At 40.0% G+C, this 19576-nt stretch overlaps 1 protein-coding gene and 1 pseudogene across 2 annotated transcripts in view; both read left to right on the top strand.

Annotated features, from left to right (window-relative positions):
- LNX2 (ligand of numb-protein X 2) overlaps nt 1–19576 on the top strand; it is an 82530-nt gene that overhangs the window by 34127 nt on the left and 28827 nt on the right. For both annotated transcript variants that reach the window (XM_006165811.2, XM_027767226.1), the window contains 3 exons: nt 3318–3833; nt 17170–17417; nt 18763–18962. In XM_006165811.2, coding sequence (XP_006165873.1) covers nt 3427–3833; nt 17170–17417; nt 18763–18962 — 855 coding nt within the window. In that variant the 5' untranslated portion in view covers nt 3318–3426. The remainder of the gene's footprint in view (nt 1–3317; nt 3834–17169; nt 17418–18762; nt 18963–19576) is intronic.
- Nucleotides 15969–16086, top strand: LOC114005588 (uncharacterized; annotated as a pseudogene).

The raw sequence follows: 19576 nt of genomic DNA, 5'->3' as shown, positions 1-19576 counted from the left end.
TCCCATGTAGTTGACCATGGTTCGAGTCCCGGACCTGGTGGCTTAAACTCATGCCGGGCACGTGTGCGTGCGTGCCCAAGATCCCAAGAGGAGAATGGACAAGAAGGGATTGTGGTGTGGCCATCCTCCCTGGGGGGTGATTTCTCACTTTCTGTCTCTCTGTATCTGTCTGTTGAGTGCACGCGCCCTATAGCAGAAACCTCTCAAAAAAAAAAAAAAAGTTATAATGTTCAAAGGGTAATGAACAAGCCCCAAGAATAAGAAAATATAAGTGTTTGTTATCTCGATGTCAGTACTGACAGGAGTTAGACTGCAGACTGCTATTATTGTGAGGTAGTTTTTAAAGACATAGAATTTATCTGAGATGAGACCCATCCCACCTAAATCTTATCCCACCACCTCTTGGTTCATGGCCACACTTGTTAAATCTGTTACAATATTTCTTTAACAAATACCCCAAATAAATAAAGTAGCAAATGCATGTGTGTGGTCTGAGAAGAATTTTATTATTGAAATACAGACACTAGTAGCATCAGTATAGTGTCCAACTCTTTCCTTTTTTTTTTTAAGGTTTTGGCCACAGTGTATGCATGCTCGCCAGAGAGGGAAAGTGAGAAATCACACCCGGGGGGTTAGCCTTATCACAGAACCTTCTCCTCCCATCTCTTCTGGAGGGGGTTAGCCTTATCACAGAACCTTCTCCTCCCGTCTCTTCTGGAGGTTTTGGGTACTCATGCACATGCGTCTGGCATGATCTTCAAACCCTTGGGTCCAGGACATGAACTGAACTGTGGTTGGCCATGTGGGAGTCCAGCACCTTAACTGCCACACCACCTGCCAGCTCCTACTCTCTTTCTTTTTTTTTGGAGAGGTTTTTTTCTATAGAGTGCATGTACTCGCCAGAAAGACAAAGAGAGACAGAAGGCAAGAAATCAGCCCCCAGGGGGGATGGCCACGCAACAATCCCATCTCCTCTTAGGATCTTGGGCATGCACACACACGAGCCCGGCATAAGTTTAAGCCTCTGGGTGCAGGACTCAAACGGTGGTCGACTACATGGAAGTTTAGCAACATAGCCATTATGCCAGCTGCCGGTCCCTCTTTCTTTCTTTTCTTTTCTTTTTTTTTTTTTTAAGAGAGATTTTTTGCTATAGGGTGTGTGCACTCCTGGAGAGACAGCGAGACAGAGAGTGAGAAAACGCCCCCAGGGCTGATGGCCACACTGCAGTCCCTTTTCCTCCATTCTCCTCTCAGGATCTCGGGCATGCATGCATTCACACACACCTGGCATTAAGTTTTAAACCACTGGGTCCAGAACTCAAACCACTGTCGAGTACATGGGAGTCCAGGGACATAACCACATGCCGTCTGCTTGTCCCCGACCCCTACTCTTCCATTCTTGTGCGGGGATGCTAAGGTGTGGAATTCTCCTGTGGAGTGCATTTGCTGTGCCTCGGCCCTCTTACCTGCTTCCTAGTCCCTGAATATGCCCTGCACCCTCGGCCTGTGGCTTAGCTGGTGCTCTTCTCTTGCCCGAGGTGCCCTTGTCCGTTTTGTCTCTCTGGCTGATGCTTCCTGTCACAACTCAGCAGTCCATGTTTTTTCCCTTTTGAAAGTATTTCCGGCCACAAAGCCAAACTGAGTTAGATGCCAGTTCTCATTATCTTTCCCATATTCACATAACATCCTGTGTATAACTTTCTAGAGTACTTATTACACTGAATTTTAATCATGGGTTTTCTTAACTGTCCTCTCCTCTCTTTGTGTTCAGTGTTTGGCACATTCTAGAGGCTCCGTAAATATTTACAGAAGGAATATAGAGAACGCCCTTTGGAGTGGATTTTTTTAATCCCTAGGGCTTAACCAGCAGGAAGTATGGAGACCCTTATGTGAGCAGAGCATTCCCTGCTAGGCTTTCTTGCACCAAACTGGAAGCTGTCTTAAGAATCATGTTGGACAGTATGTGCATGCGCACCCCACACAGATTGGTGCTCTGAGTAAGCAAGACCATGTGGAAGTATGGAATAGTAAGAGGTGGAATTGAAATTTATAACACCCATGGAACCAGCAGATGGTGTAATGGCTCAGTGCTGGACTCCCATGTAGTCGACCGTGGTTCAAGTCCCAGACCCAGTGGCTTAAACTCACACTGGGCACGTGTACATACGTACCCAAGATCCCAAGAGGAGAATGGAGAAGAAGGGATTGTGTTGTGGCCATCCCCCCTGGGGGATAATTGCTCGCTTTCTGTCTCTGTCTTTCTGGTGAGTGCATGCTCCCTATGGCAAAAACCTCTCCCTCCCCCCCAAAAAAATTTGTGACACCTCTTATCTGTTTAATTGAATTAAAGAAGGCTTTTGTCTTTTAATAGAATGAAAGTGTTTGTAGAGTAAGCTCAGGTGATATTTATATAGGCTATGCAGATGTATCATTCTATAACTTGTGTTATATAGAGTGAGAATATTTAAATCATACATATTTTGAAATCCATTTTTTTCTCATAGTTCAGAGCAAAGGTCATTTTTATTGACAGTCTTGGGATTATCCTTGAGCCTATATTTCAGAGACACTGTGTTTGCGATAGTACTATAAATGCATAAAATTAATCAGAAGCAAGGAATATAACTGGGTTGACAAATGCAAATATTTTAGAATAATATACCTCAAATTAGGTTATCAGCACACTATGCAGATTAATTGGCTTTAAAACTATGGTTCACCAGTAAAGTATTTGGGGATTTCAGTCAATAAAACAAATCTCTTAGTTTTTTATATCATATTTCATATGATATCTTTGCTTTTTTTGTAAATTCTAATTTATATTTAATAGTTATATGTGGAATTCATCATTGTGGTTTTACAAAGACATATTACAATGTGTAATGATCAGCATCTTTGCTTCCGAACATAAGTTTCTACTGCATCGAGAACTTGGCAATGTTAAGTCATTCTTAGCCAACTAGAAGATTAGTTCATATCATTATTTATCTCTTATGACTAATTTACTACTGATCTAAGCTTTAATATTTTTAAACTATTTTTTATTGAATTTGTTATTATTATCATTCATTGTTCTTCTAATTCACCAGAGAGAGAGAGACAGAGAGAGAGAGGGGAAGTGAGAAAGCAAGCTACCTGGTCCAGGATTCAAACCACGGTCAGCCATGTGGAAGTCCAGTGCTTCAACCACTACACCACCTACTGGCCCCCCTAGACTTCAATATTTCACTAAAAAACTTAATTCATTGTAGTATGTTGATATTTCTAAACCAATCTTAATGGACTTTTTTCCCCCCTCATTTGTTTCATTTATATAGGAAAACAGATCTCAGCTCTCATCAGAAACATCGATGTCTGTTAAAGGAAACCATACGTGAAAGTCTAACCTATGAAGGTGCAAAAGCTGCATCAGTTGATTGCTTTGAGATGGGAACGACAAGTGATGAGATGGTGTCTGTGGAGCAGAGCTCCTCCTCCTCTCTAAACCCCCTGTGTTTTGAATGTGGCCAGCAGCACTGGACAAGAGAAAACCACTTATACAATTACCAGAATGAAGTGGATGATGACCTGGTCTGCCATATTTGCCTTCAGCCTCTGCTGCAGCCACTAGATACCCCTTGTGGACACACGTTCTGCTACAAGTGCCTCAGAAACTTTTTACAGGAGAAAGATTTCTGTCCTTTGGACCGGAAGAGACTTCATTTTAAGTTGTGTAAGAAGTCTAGTATTCTAGTTCATAAACTTCTAGACAAATTACTAGTTTTATGTCCATTTTCTTCAGTGTGCCAAGATGTAATGCAACGCTGTGATCTGGAGGCACATCTTAAAAACAGGTGAGTAAAAACTATGACAGAAAGAGAAGTGACTAGGTTTTACAAATAGGTTGTTCAAACATGTGAACGAAAACGTCATAGAAGAAACCAGTAAGGAAATTAACAAACCTAATACAGAAGAGGTACAAGAAATAAATAAGTTGCTGGAAACAATCTGTATCATTATTTATTAAAAACATGAATATAGAACTATAGCAAAGGCACAGCTGCAGCGGTACAGGCCATAGGGGTGCTGCTGTGTGATGCTGAAGCCACACAGGAGGGCCCCATGTTGGCCCGGAGGTCTCCCTGAACACCTTGGGCACTCCCGTGATGCGGGCCAGCTGCAGGACTGGGAGAGGAGTGTGGACCCTGTTGAGGATGTGCACTCCCTCCCCACATTCCCTCTGTATGTATCTTAGGAAATAAAGGAGTAAGCTTTACAGAAAACTACAGTGAAGATACATCATTTTATACTCATTAATATTTTTGCTGCTATAATGTGGAACTGTTCTTATATTCAGATAGTGACAGGATATAATGGTAGGCGCTTTTTACAAGGCAGTAAGCCCTTTATCCAAAAGAAGGAAAATTTTATATAAAGATGTTCTCTATTACATTTCACAAAATTTGATAAATTGGCTTCAATCTAATTATTTAAAAGTGGGGAATGGTTCAAAATACTGTAGTATTGGGACCAGCAGTTGGCATAATGGCTATGTTGCTGGACTCCCACGGAGTTGACCACGGTTCAAGTCCTGGGCCCGATGGCTTAAACTCACGGCAGGCACATGTGTGTGCATGCCCAAGATCCCAAGAAGAGAGTGGAGGAGAAGGGATTGCGGTGTGGCCATCCCCCCTGGGGGGTGATTTCTCACTTTCTGTCTATCTCTATCTTTCTGGCGAGCCGTATAGCAAAAAACCTCTCCAAAAAAAAAAAAAATACTGTAGTATCAGTATGTCAATTGAATGGGCTATTATAAAGCAGTAAAATGATCATTTTGTTGCAAAATTACATACATACTTATTTGGAAATATTTACATACATACTTATTTGTAAGATCGGAAAATTGTATGTTCTGGGAGTAGATTGAACAAGAACTAGGGTTGGAAAACTTTAAACATTTACTGAGGATTTTTGTTCTAACAAAAACTTTTAAAAGATTAATTTATTTAGCTGATTAATAACCGAAGTTATAATTTGGTTCTGATAAAAGACTTGATCTCTGAAATTATTTATGCCTTTAGAAAGGGTTTAAATATACCTCATGTCTATAGAATCACTCAAAATGACAGAAATGTGTTGATCTATGAACTCACATTAAGCCACTTGTGCACTATAAATCTACAGTAATCCTTTTGGGTTTTGATTTATATATTTCTTTTCTTGAGAGAGAAAGACAGACAAGCATCCTTACCAGAGTCTCATACCACGATCCTCCTATCCAGTCTTCCCAGCCAGCTAGGATAACCAGAATACACTGCATGCCTGGCTGGCCCAAGAACTGAACCTTCATTTTCCATGTGGTTTCCAACATTGCAGAGTGTTAGGCTATCACTGAGCTACCATAGTTGGGCAAATCTGCAGTAAAACAATGCACAACATATCATATTGGATTTAGATATAATAGTATTAGTCTGATGGAGAACAGCTTTTCATTATTACACTTAAACATATAGAATTGAAGGGAGGTATGCGAATCTAACCCCCTCATTATACAAACAAGGAAACTGAGTCACAAAGATTTGGAGATAGTTAATGGTATAGACTTAAACTTTCATATTCTTGTTTACTTGCTAATATACCAATGCTGGTCTACCACAAGTCAAGTCATATTCTTTACTCTTGGGTCGTCAGAAAAGTCATGATGCATTTTTGCATTAAAAAACATAGAAAACTGTATCATGACACGATAGGAGATAGCACTCAAAGTTTCAGATATACAGAAATACTCAGGTTCATCCTGTTCCTAAATATCAGTGTTTTAAAGGGGTCCCAGTATATTTGTTAGAAATAATTAAGACCTATGAGAAAGAATTAAAAAAAAAATGAGAGGTTGCTAAAACGTTAGAAACACTTAGACGTATAAAGAAACTACTTAAATCCAAGCTGTATTGTCTAAAAATAGAAGCTGAGAGAAAGAGTAGGATAGAATTTTGAAAAATGCATGTAATGTAGTCTTACATTTTTATCTGTCTCTGTCACCAGCAGGCATAGAATCTGAACATGATATCAGAGACCTTCTGGAAATTGACACCAGACTTTTGAATATACTAGTCTGGGTCAGGCCTAGTTATAAATGAAGAATATTTTAGGCTTCTTATTTCTCTCAGAAGAGCTACTCTTTTTAGGGTATAGGATTCTTTTGTGACTCTAATGAACATCAGTTATGGGATGTTAGAGGAACTGAAGAAGTCTCAGTTCATTTGCTTTATTTTGAAAACATTGAGATAAAATTTCACAAATTTTTAGAAATACTCATGTAAGTAACATGCATGTAAGAATTAATGCGATGTTGTATTATAGTATTTTCTACCAAACCATTTGTGATGATGATGTAAATATTTGGAAATTGCAGTCTATCCTGTCATTTATAGGTTGATAGAGGCTAAGCAATTATATACTGTTTTCCACATGTGTTTATAAATATTTGGAGTTAACTACTTTTCAAATATTTCCAAAATATCTTAAGCCTATTGTGTGAAATATAAATGAAAAGATGGGGACCAGCAGTTGGCATAATAGCTATGTTGCTGGACTCCCATGTAGTCGACCGCAGTTTGAGTCCTGGACCCAGTGGCTTAAACTCATGCCAGGTACGTGTGTGCGTGCCCAAGATCCCAAGAGGAGAATGGAGGAGAAGGGATTGTGGCGTGGCCATCCCTTCTGGGGGGGTGATTTCTCACTTTCCATCTCTCTGTCTGTCTTTCTGGTGAGTGCACACACCCTATAGCAAAAATCTCTCCCAAATAAATAAATAAATCAATCAATAAATAAATAAAATGAAAAGATGAATGACTGAATAAAGTAGGGATTCACCTGCTATAAACCTACTCTCAACCGGGAGTGATTATTGAGTAATCAGTTGTAAAAAGTTAACTTAAAATTTTAATATGAACTTTGTACCCCATTTGAACAGATATGTGATAAACAATCTGACTTTTCTTTAGTCTCTCAATTAAAAACATTGAAATTTAGGTAGAAATGTTTATTATCCAGCATTCAATCCTGAATAATAAAGTTCATGTGTTCAATCATTCAGCAAATATTTCTCATCCACAAGGTGCTGTAACTATCCTGTGAAGTAGTCTGCAAGTTGGTAGCAAGTGCAGATCTACTACTCCCTTATACATTTAAGTCCAGGACCACATCTTTACTAGTGTTTGACTTCACTTCCCTAAAGTCAAGCCATCTCATGTTTGTCAATTAAATTATTGATTAATACCCTATTTATCTATTACTGAGAAACAAACCACCCCAAACATACTGATATGAAAGAGCAAGCATTCGATTCTGTTTGTGAATTCTGTGAGTTAGGAATTCAGACAGGACATAGCAGGCCATATGATATCAGGGCAACAGATGGAAAAACTCAAAGCCATTGACTGCAGTAGTTGAAATCGGAGAATCCACTTCCAAGGTGGCATCATCATTCACGTCTGGCACCTTGGTGTGAATGACTGGAAGCACAAGCTCAGCTAAGACTTGTCAGCTGGAGAGCCTACAGGGACCCTCCCAGTATGACAGCCTCAGATCATTCCAAGTTCCTACGTGGTTGACCCAGCCTCCACGATGCAGGCAGTAATGTACTAGACCACAGCACTAGAAGCCACATGACCAGCTGTGGGTTTAGATCCCAGCCTTGTTGACCTGAAAAATGCTGTTCACGTGCTTGCCTGAGCTCCTGGAGGACTGGAGGAGGGAGATAATGGTATGACAAGCCAGTATCGAGGATGCTTCTTTCTTTCTCTCTTGCTCTCATGGGCAGGTGCACATACTCTCAATAATGAATAAAATAAAAACTTCAAAAGATAAATAATTTTTAACACGGTATCTCAGTGTTCCAGTGAACAAGGCTGAAGCTGCATGGCCTATAATGATCTTAACTTGAAGTCACATGGTATCCTTTCTGTTCTTCCCTGTTGGAGGCAATCACAAGCCCCCTAGATCCAAGGAGAGGGGTGACATAGGCGTCACCTTGTGATGGGACATCAAGTATTTGCAGCCATGTTCTAAGACCAACACAAACTAGTAAGAAGAGAGATGTTGTGAGGCACAGCTTATGGTACCTCTATACACAATCTCGTTTGTTAGCAATTTGTTGATCTGTAAATTTCTTCAAAATGCATAGAACTTTAGCATCAGCGATAATGAATCATCGTATGAACATTATATGGCTATAAATACTCCTTTGTCTTCCAGTTTTAGAGTTTGATCTTTTTTTTTTTTTCTTTTTTTGAGAGGTTTTTGCTGTAGGGCATGTGCACTCACCAGAAAGAAAGAAACGGAAAGCAAGAAATCCCCCCCTAGGGGGGATGGCCACACCACAATCCCTTCTTCTCCATTCTCCTCTTGGGATCTTGGGCATGCATGCACACGCGCCCGGTGTGCGTTTAAGCCACTGGGTCCGGGACTCGAACCACGGTTGACTATATGGGAGTCCAGCGACATAGCCATTACGCCAATTGCTGGTTCCAGGTTTGATAATTTTTTGAAAGAATTATTTTATTTAACTAACTTACTTTCTCTTTCTCTCCTTCCTTCTCTCTCTCTCTCTCTCTCTCTCTCTCTCTCTCTTTTTCTCTATTTCTATTTTTCTATTTTAATTTGACCAGAGAGGGAGAGAATGAGAGGGAGAGAGAAAATGAGAAAGCAAGCTGCCTGGTTCAGGACTCGAACAGAAGTCAGCCACATGGGAGTCCAGAGCCCTTAACCACAATGCCACCTCAGGGTTTAAAAATTATAATTGATAGTAGAAATAGAGAATTAACACTGATTTGTATAAATTCTGTAATTTCAAATTTAAGATCACCTTCCCTATTTGAATGAAATTCTACTCATAAGAAATCTATTTCCAGTTGAGAAGAGCTGATTTTTTCTTGTACAGGCAAAAGTAGCATATTTATGAAAGACAGTGTGTCTTGAATAAAATTATTATTATTAATGGTTATATATTATTAAGCAATGAAGAATTTTACAAGACAAGGGCAGTGTACATCTTCAAAAGGAGAAATAAAACTTTTAAGAAATATTCTATATATTGTGCCAAATATTGGATTGTCGGAAGTCATGATGCATTTCTGCATAGAAAATAAGTCATGACTTTTCCAACGACTCAATAGATAACATTTTAGTTTATTGTGAAATTTTACACAGCAACATCAACTATAAAGTATTTCTCCTACCCTCTACCAGTCATCCCCAACACACAGTCAGCAATCTAAAACTGTTAAAGCGTAATGGTAATTGGGGACTGGCAGGTGGCGTGGTGGTTAAGGCACTGCACTCCTACATGGCCAACTGTGGTTCGAATCCCAGACCTGGCAGCTTGCTGTCTCTCAACTACTTACTCTCTCTCTCTCTCTCTCTCTCTCTCACATTCTCGCTCTGTCCCTCTCTGGTCAAATTAAAATAAATGGATAAAGTTAAGTAAAATAATTCTTAAAAAAAAAAACCAACCTTAGTGGTAGTTGTGTCCTTTTTTTTTTTTTTCTTAATTGTTCATTTGTATTCTCTTATGGTAAAGTTTAGAGCCATTTTCTTTTCCTCTGAAAAATTGTAGTTTAAATTCATACTTTAACTTGGAGGAAAGTTTGTGTTTGGCACATTCTTACCAGCATCCTCTTTTTAGGTATCGTGTAAAAGTCAGGTATATATTTACAAACATGTTTGCAAATCATCTGAAAAATAAGGTATAGTATCAAGAATATTTAAAGAACTCTTGTAAGTCAATAAAAAGACAAATAATCCAATTTTAAAACGGAAAATGTATTTGAATAGATATTTCTTCAAGGAAAATATTCAGATGGCCAATAAGCACATGACAGATGTTCAACATCATTAGTTAATTTTTGTACTTGTTGTTAGCCAAAAGTGATATTGGTCCATTTTTGTTTGGATTATTTTTGTTTGTTTGTTTATTTTTAAGAATTCCTTTTATATTCTAGATACTAGATCCTTATTAGGTATATGATTTGCACATATTTTATCCCATTTTATCAGTTACCTCCTTGATCGCCTATGTCCTTAGAAGGATAAACAGTTTTAACTTTGATGAAGTTTAATATATCTCTTTTTCTTTGTGCCTTTTTTTTTTTTTTTTTGAGAGAGAGAGAGAGAGAGAGGTTTTTGCTATAGAGCGAGTACACTTGCCAGAGTGACAGAGATATAGAAAGAGAAATCACATGCCGGGCGATGGCCATGCTGCAATTCTTTCTCCTTTATTCTCGCAGAATTTTGGATACGCATACATGCACATGTACCTGGCATGAGTTTTAAGCCTCCAAGTCTGGGACTTGAACTACGGTCAGCCATGTGGGAGTCCAGCACATTAACCACCAAGCCACCTGCTAGCACTTGTGCTTTTATGTTATAGCTAAGAAGCCTTTGCTTAATCTAAGGTCACAAAGATTGACACGTTTTCTTCAAAGAGATCTATAATTTTAGCTTTATACATTTTGGTCCCATTTGAATGATTTGCGATGGGAGAACTTGATATAACTATTCAATCCTTCAAAATTTTTTAAGGCGTTTTTTATGGCCTAGTGTGTAGTCATTCTGGAAGATGTCCCATGTATATTTAAGAATGTATATGCTGCCATTGATGGGGTGAAATGCTCCATAGATACCTGTTAGGTCTAGTTGTTTTATACTATTGTTAGAATCTCTATTTTCTCGTTTGTATGTCCAGTTGTCCTGTGCATTATTGAAAGTGAAGTATTAGGACCAGCAGGTGGTATGGTGGTAACAGTGGCTGATGTCACATCATCAACTCCATGATTCAAGTCCTAGACTCGGCAGCTTGAAAGACGTGCTGGGTGCATGTGTGTGCATGCCCAAAATTCCAAGGGGAAAATGCAGGAGAAGGGATTGTGGCGGGGCCATCCTCCCTGAGAGGATGTCTCCCTGTCAAGTACACACGCCCTACAGCAAAAACTAAAACAAACAAAAAAAAACAAGAAATGGGAGTATCTAAGTCTTAAAGTGTTACTGTCAAAGCTGTTTTAATTTTCATTTTTATTTCATCATCAGGAAGACTTACTTAACGTATTTATGTTTATAATTGCTGTATTGTCTTGGTAGATTGAACCTTTATTTCATCATTTTTAAATGACCTTATTTATTGCTAAAACAGTTTTTTTTTTCTTAAAGTCTGTTTTGCCTGAAATTAGTATGATCATCCAGCTCTCTTTCAGTTCTTCTTTGCATGGTTTATGGTTTTTTTCTCTGCTACTACTGAGAGTCAGCATTTTTCTTGAGTAAATGCCCTTTGGACTGCTGTAAACCTTTGACTAATTTTCAGGGTTCAGAAATAGTTGGTTGTGACAAGTTTTTCCAGTGTTTTCATCGCTCTTGTGGAAGAGAGGCTTTTCAGATATCTTTAATTTCCATTTTTGTTGCCACCATTTGAATTGATTTGGGGACTTCTTTATTTTTTCTTGTCCCTCCCCACCCCCACCCCACCCCCAGGGCATTAAGGCAGTCCCTGACAGATATCAAGAGAGAGAACACAGGATTTGGGCTATTCAAACACATGTGCCACTGTAGCTTGAATTCAACTGTGGTCAGCTATGTGGGATCCAGCTCCCTATGTACAGTGCTCTATGGGGCTGGCCCTGATTTTTGTATATTTTACTCCATTTATGTTTTATCTTTTTTCTTTTCTTTTTTTAGGTTTTTGCCATAGGGCATACGTACTTGCCTGGAGAGAGACAGAGAGAAGGAAAGTGAGAAATCACCCCAGGGGTATGACCATGGCGCAATCCCTTCTCCATTCTTCTCCTGGAATTTTGGGCATCCACGCTCATGCACAGTGTGATTCTTCAAGTCACCAGGTCTGAGACTCAAACCAGTCGGTCATATGGGCATCTGGCACCTTCACTACCACGCCATCTCCTGGCCCGTTTTTATCGCTCCTGATTCTAAGATGCTCATATTTTTCAGCCTCATTAAGTGCCTGGCATCATGTAGCACTTAGTATGCATTGTTTAATTTTACCGCTGCTACATTACCACCACCATCACCGCCAGTACAAACTCTCATACTACTGCTAAAGGTGTAGTGTGTTCTGTTACGCCATATGTTTTCTCATGTGAATTGGCTTGTATGAAATTGATATAAGGGAATGATACCAGTTTAGCCTAAGTCAACTCAGGTCATATGAATTTTTCCTCCATAGTATAAGCCAAAATAGTGAGAAGTATAACCTTCTGCAGAAAAAAGTCCTTCAGATTGGCTCTTGGCTGCTGCAAGAGTCCCCTTTGGTTTAAGAAAACTAAAAAGCACACCTACATCTAGAGCGTCCTCCCTGGAAGGTGCAGCTCACTGTCTCAGACCCCCTGGGAAGTCTCAGCCCATGTCTACCCTAACCGAATCAAATGTCATACGTTAGGTCAGGGCAGTCATGATGTATTTTTCTGTTCTCTGATTTTCTGTGCAAACTGTGTCATGACTTTCCAAGAAGTCCAGTCCATTTCTTTTCTGTTGTTTCTGTTTATTTTTAATATCCTCTATGCGGGACCAGCAGTTAGCGTAATGGCTATGTCTCTGGATTCCACGTAGTCTACTGCGGTTCGTGTACTGGACCCGGTGGCTTAAAACTCACGCTGGGCGCGTTTGCATGCATGCCCAAGATCCTGAGAGGAGAACAGAGGAAAAGGGATTGCGGCGTGCCCACCCCCCCTGGGGAGTGATTTCTCGATTTCTGTCTCTCTGTCTCTCTCTGTCTCTTTGGTGAGCGCACATGCCCTATAGAAAAAACCTCTCAAAAAAAAAGAAAAAAAATTAATATCCTCTATGCTAGTCTCCTACTAGTGAGTTACTTGCTTGAATGAACTGTTATCTCCCTCAATGCCAGTGTGGTCTGTTAGTGTTAAATGTTCCCTTTGCAAAGATGGATAGTGTTTTGTTTGTGATTTCTGTTTTTTAATAATCATTACAGCCCTTCTTGCTCAAACGTTGACTGTGCTTAGAGGTACAAGTTTATAAAACAAGTAAAATCTGTTTTCCTAACTTCTAAAACTCATGTGAAATAATTTAGTGCTATACAGTGGAAAGTACAGAAGCCTTTGAAATCAGATCTGATTTTTTTTTTCCCCTCTGCCACTTAATAGTTACATGATGTTGGTTTAGTTGTTAAGCCTCATGTCTCCCATTTGTAAAGTGATTGTGAGGATACAGTGAAGTGATGTATAATATAAATCTAAAGATTGTTACACAGTGAGTGACTGGCACAAATTACACGCTCAACAAATGTTAGCTTTTTTTTCCTTCCTTGTTCCGTTCCAAGTGTTTACGAACTCTGAGCGTGAGGGCTCTGAGCTATCCAATCGTGAGCTTTCCTCTGTTCAAGCATTATATGATCTACTTGTTCCCCAATAGTTTATGTATTTATTTATTATTTTCCAGTTTTGCTACAGGGTACACGCACTTGTTGGTGGGCTGGGGAGCAGGGAGAGTAAGAAAGCACCCCCCCCCCCCCCCGTGTGGATGACCACAACACAATCCCTTCTCCCCTCTTCTCTTGGGATTTTGGGCATGTGTATCCAGCGTGTTTTTCAAGTTACCAGGTCCGGAACTAGTACTACACAGTCTGCCATGTGGAATCTACCTGCCTTAACCACTACACCACCTGCCAGCCCCTAATAGGTTTTTTTTTTTTTTTTTGCTTAAGTAGTTTGAGAGGAGATCTATCTTACATATTATAAAATTATCTAAAGTGTACAATTCAGTGGTTTTTAGTTTATTCACAGAATTATGCATATATCATTGCAATGTTTTTTTTTTTTTTAGGCTTATTTCTTTATTTAGAGATGGTGAGAGAAAAAGGCAAACACCTTGAACAGGGTCTCATACTAGAATCTATCCCTCACCCCCAGTCTTTCTAGCCAGCTGGAATCTTGGGCATGTGTATCCAATATATGACAATCTAATTTTTGGAATATTTTCAACCAAAAAGAAACCCCATACCCACCAGCAGCCATTCCCCATTTCAGATGCACAGGTTTTAAAAGCTCAATCCCAAACTTTTTCTCCTAATTTTTAGGGTGCTGTTTGGTAGCGTGCATATGTTAACAGAAATGTCTGTGTTACAGTCTGGGCTTCTGCCTCATCTCTGGAAATGTTCTTTGTGAGGTCACCATGACCTTCTAATGGCAAACTCAAACTAATACTTTTTGGCCCTTATCTTATTTTCCCCTTTCACGGCATCTGAACTGTTAGCCACTTTTTCCTTGTTGACATTGTTACCTCCCTTGGTTGAGTTGGAAGTTTTTCTGTCATAGTCTCTTTCTGTCTAGTTGTTCCATCTCAGTCTGGTTGGTCCATCTTACTTTAATACTGGACTGACAAGACTGGTTAAGATTTAGTTTCCAAAATACGCAAATATTCCCATGAGCAACAGCCAGTCTTCCATGGAAAAAAATACTCAGGGACAGAAAATGAAGAGGAGATTCCAACAGAATGAACACCTGGGAACTTGGAGGTTCTATCTATAGCTGACTTCCTCTGACATACTGGGTGAGGCTATTTTTCCATGACATTATTTTCAGTTTCTTTATTTAGTTCCTGTTAGTAGTAATTTGCTGTCCCTTTGGGAATTCAAATATGGCTGTTTTCTTCCTTCTTCAACTTTAGGCTTTCCTTTTCAAATTAATTTTTGCATGTTTAATAACTATAAGATAGGCTTTATCATTATTTAGAGTTGTCAGACAGGCTGATTCCCAGAGGTTTGCATTTTGTTTGTATTTCCTCTTTTTTTTCCTGGTCTTGATCCATTAGTTTTCTGTTGGAAACTAGCCACTGCCTATGTGAGTATCTGTGGATGACATATATTTTGGAGATTTAAAGCTTTATAAGTTTTTTCAGTCATGTATATTTATGGTCCAGGTTTTGCCTAAACTTTTTTTTTTCAATAAAACATTTTTAAAATGTATATCTAATTCAGTCTGCTTACTTGGCAAATTAATTTCTTTTCTGTGATCTAATTTTCAAAAAGATTAGGCCCTTGCAAGAACATTTCTCTAGAGCCTTTATAGTCATGCAGAGAGTTAAAAATCAATTGTGCGGTTCCCTTTGCACTCCCATTTTTTAGTTTTTTTTTTTTTTTTTTTTTTGTGTTTTTGTTTTTTTTTTTTAAGAATTATTTTATTGGGAACCAGCAGTTAGCATTGTGGCTATGTTGCTGGACTCCCACGTGGTCGACCGCAGTTTGCATCCTGGACCCGGTGGCTTGAAGCTCACGCCGTGCGCTTGTGCGTGCATGCCCAGGATCCCAAGAGGAGAATGGAGGAGAAGGGATTGCGGCGTGACCATCCCCCCTGGGGGGTGATTTCTCGCTTTCTGTCTCTATGTCTCTCTGTCTGTCTGGCGAGCGCACACGCCCTATAGCGAAAAACCTCCCCCCCAAAAAAGAAAAAGAATTATTTTATTTAACTTTATTTATTTTAGTTTGAACAGAGAGGCATGTGCGCACACACACACACAGAGAGAGAGAGAGAGAGAGAGAGAAAGAGCAAGCCACCAAGTCCAGGACTCAAACCTCAGTCTGCCATGTGGGAGTCCATCACCCTTAACCACCATGCCACCTGCCAGCCCCAGCATTTTTTAGTTTATTTATTGAGACACACAAATGTACACACACACCCTCACTAGGGTTTCATGCTGTAATCCTCCCACAAACTTTTCTAGCCAACCTGAATCATGGGCGTATGTCAGCTTAGCATACTGAGGTCAACCTGAGAACCAAATCCTGATCTTTCATATGGCTTCCAGTTTTACAGAGCAGTGCACCACCACTATGCCACTGTGGCTGGGCCAATTGGCCCCCACCCTTCTTAATAAGGTATAGAGAAAATAAAAGAAAGAAGAGTAAATAAAGAAATTTTATAGTAATCCTTTTCAAGAACTTGAAATCCAGGATTTAAAATAAATCTCAAATTGCTTCTCAGCCTTTTAGCCAAGATCAAGTGTAGTCATCTGCTCTTACTAGTTTAAAATAAATCTTTAGTTCATGAGGGAAAATGTATCAATTTTATAGTTTAAAGGATAACTTTCAGTTTTCATCGAATATAATCCTACACTTTATTTTGTTAGAAATTTGGATTTTTGGCTTTTTAAATAATGAAGGTCTGCAGCCCTAGGCATGATCTAGGGTCACCTACCCTACTCAGCATTACTGTATCTGTTTACTGCCCAGTGAATGCAAGTGGTGCTTGGAGAGGGGTGGTAGGCCCTAGTGTTCCTTACCCAGTTCCCTTGCCTGTCCCTCTCTTCATCCTGTGCATTATTGATCACTTTGTTCAGTCTAGGTGTCCAGTGGAAAGGACTGACACTTTGGCATCATTTCTGTTATCTGTTCTGTTAAGCCTTTACTTAAATGTTTCTGTGGTTATGTGTTTAAACAAGCCTCTGTCCGCTCTTTTCATTTGCTGAAATAAGTAAAACCAAGCAAGGTGACAGTTTTATTTCTTGATGCTTGTCTGACTTTCCCAAGCACTTGGCGTACATTCCTCAGGTTACATAGCATATCTATAATTTCACTATTGCAATTCTAGCTTTACAAGCTAGGAGTTATATTTTTATCTCCTCCCATGTCTGTCATCAAGTAATTTATTTTTGTTCTTTGCTGTGCCTTCCTGCAAAGTGCTTCAAATATATAAGACTACCCACTAATTAATGAATGTGTGATGAGGCCGAGAAGGGTACAGTGGCATAGAGCCGACTGAGATTCCTGCCCTGTGAAAGAGGCTGCTGGTTTCTACTGCTGTGATTAAGCTACTTAACTTGTAAAGGAAGGGCTGTATAATCAGGATTTCGGAAGCATTCTTCCAGTACAGAGACTACTATTGGGGTGTTTTCTGGTGACTAGTAAGTATATACCCGAATGCAGATTTGTACCGAAGGATTCTTAGAAATATAAACCAACCCAGCATTCATGCCACTGCCCTTTGTTTTTAATTTGCTGCGTGGAGTGGTACGAACTTAATGCAAGTGGAGATTAGAGTCCGAGTGATGTAGTGCTGGGGGTACTTCTAGGTTCTTTTTGCATAGAAGACATTGTATTCTTTTGTTCTGGTACAAACTTAAATCTTTTTTTGGAGGGAAATATCTAGAAACTACCTGATATCCTCTTTCTAGATGCCCTGGAGCTTCTCATCGGAGAGTTGCCCTAGAGAGAAGGAAAGCTAGTAAAACGCAGACAGAGATTGAGAATGAAAACGGACCTGCCCTGATAGATCCTCCGGGAACTTTATCGTCAGAAACAGACTGTTCCGGGACAGGCACAGCGCCCGCCGAGCGGAGCTTGACTTCAGCCTCTCTTCCTGCATGGACGGAGGAGCCTGGCCTGGACAACCCTGCCTTTGAGGAAAATGCCGGAGCTGACAGTACGTGCAGCTCTCTTCCTGCTTTTGTGTTTCACCTATTTCCTTCCTGCTCTCCCAGCATGCACTTTTTTCTCTTAAAATAATTTTATTGAGATGCAATTGACATTCCACATCATTCATCCTTTTCAGTCTCCAGCTCCAGACTTTTGAAACAAAATGTGGATCTTCCCCCTGAGGAAGGTGATCCTTCCCCATCCCTTTTCTATTATCATTTGTGTGAGCTCACTTATTATTCACATGGTTCTTATGGTTCATCTGTGTGTTCGGAAATTTGTTTGCTTAGCATAAATCAGCATCAAGAACCACAAAATCAAAAATAATAGCTCAGATGAAATGTTCATTCTTTGTCAGGCATGTGCTGAGCACTCTACATGTATTAATAACTAAGTAGATGTTTTGAACATCAATATGAGATTTTTTTTTGCCTTAACATGTAAGAAAACTGAGTCTTGAGAGATTGGTCTAGCTCACATAGCCAGTAAAGGCAGGATGTGCATCAACTCCAAGACGTGCTTCTAGCCGTGACATACCTCTGGTACCAGCCACTGCTCCAGCCCGCTAGGTGCTGGCCCCAGATGCTTATTTCTTTAGATAATTTCTTTTTTACTAAATTCTGTAAATTCACATTTTCCTTGCCATAGTTACAACCCTTTGCATGAACCTAAAGCTCAGTTCAAGACCTACCTCTTCTTAGGAGCTAACGTAGCTGCTCCGCAACACTTAACAGCGTTTATGCACACCAAGTTAGTGTTGTGATATCGTCTTGCATTATTTACAGTTATTTTCTGGTCTAAACTTTCTCTCATTGGTTATGACAAAATGACTTTCTTTTAGTATTTCTTAGATCACTGTGTCTTCCCTAATGATCTGATACATAGTGGATATTCATTGGATTTTTACTGATCACCTTTGAAAGAGAGAATTTTTTTTTTTTTTTTTTTGAGAGGTTTTCACTATAGGGCGCATGCGCTCACCAGACAGACAGAGAAAGACATAGAGACAGAAAGCGAGAAATCACCCCCCAGGGGGGATGGTCACGCCGCAATCCCTTCTCCTCCATTCTCCTCTCGGGATCTTGGGCACGCACGCACATGGGTCCGGGACGCGAACCGTGCTCGACTACATGGGAGTCCAGCGACATAGCCATTATGCTAACTGCTGGTTCCCGAAAGAGAGAATTTTTTGATGCTCTTAACTTATGGATGTTCTTGTCATTCTGTTTCTTAGCCAGTGGTATTGCTTAATGATTAATCATCTGTTAATGTGTGATGACTTATTTACCTGAAGTTAAATGTGGAACTTTTTCTTGTCATCTGTTATTTCTCTCTCATTTTGTGCTTGGCAGCCCCACAACAGCCACTTAGTTTACCGGAAGGAGAAATAACCACCATTGAAATTCACCGGTCCAACCCTTACATTCAGTTAGGGATCAGCATCGTGGGTGGCAACGAAACACCGCTGATTAACATTGTCATCCAGGAAGTCTATCGGGATGGGATCATTGCCAGAGATGGCAGACTCCTTGCTGGAGACCAGATTCTTCAGGTATCTGCTTTATTATTCTGTTACCTTGTACCTTTCTAGTCATCATTTTAAAAGTACACTGTGGTGTTACAGAAGCTGAAGTATATAAAGAGTGTATTTACAAGAGGGAGAAGTAGAAAGCACCACCTCCCCAAGGGGAGTGGTCACACCACAGTCCCACCTTCTCCACTTCACCATTTTGTTGGGATTCTGAGTATGCGTGCATACATGCCTAGAATGTTTTTCAAGCCACCAGAGCCAGGATTCCAACCACAGTTGGCCTTACGGGATCCAGCTCCCTTACCTTCCAGTTTATGGATTGAGCCCATAAGCTCATTCTTTAATTCCATTTTCCCATGAACTATTTTTTTTTCCTTCATGCCAGAGGATGTTTGAGAGCACCTGAGAATGAGAAAACAGTCCACACACCCACCATAGGACCCGATCACGCAGCAGTCTTTTTTTCTCCATTCCTCCTCCTTGTCAAGATCTTGGGCACACATACATGTACTCGTTATGTGTTTCAAGACACAGGGCAAGAGTTTGAACCATGTGGCCCTGTCGGATCTGGTTCCCTTCACACAGTGCTTAACAACTGTGCTATTGGGCTACCCTTCCATGAGCTTTGGGAAGTC

The sequence above is a fragment of the Tupaia chinensis genome, unplaced genomic scaffold (genome assembly GCF_000334495.1).
Source record: "Tupaia chinensis unplaced genomic scaffold, TupChi_1.0 Scaffold144045_1, whole genome shotgun sequence".
Lineage (NCBI taxonomy): Eukaryota > Metazoa > Chordata > Mammalia > Scandentia > Tupaiidae > Tupaia > Tupaia belangeri.
The sequence above is the reverse complement of the archived record's forward strand: the minus strand, read 5'-3'. Positions and strand labels throughout refer to the sequence as shown.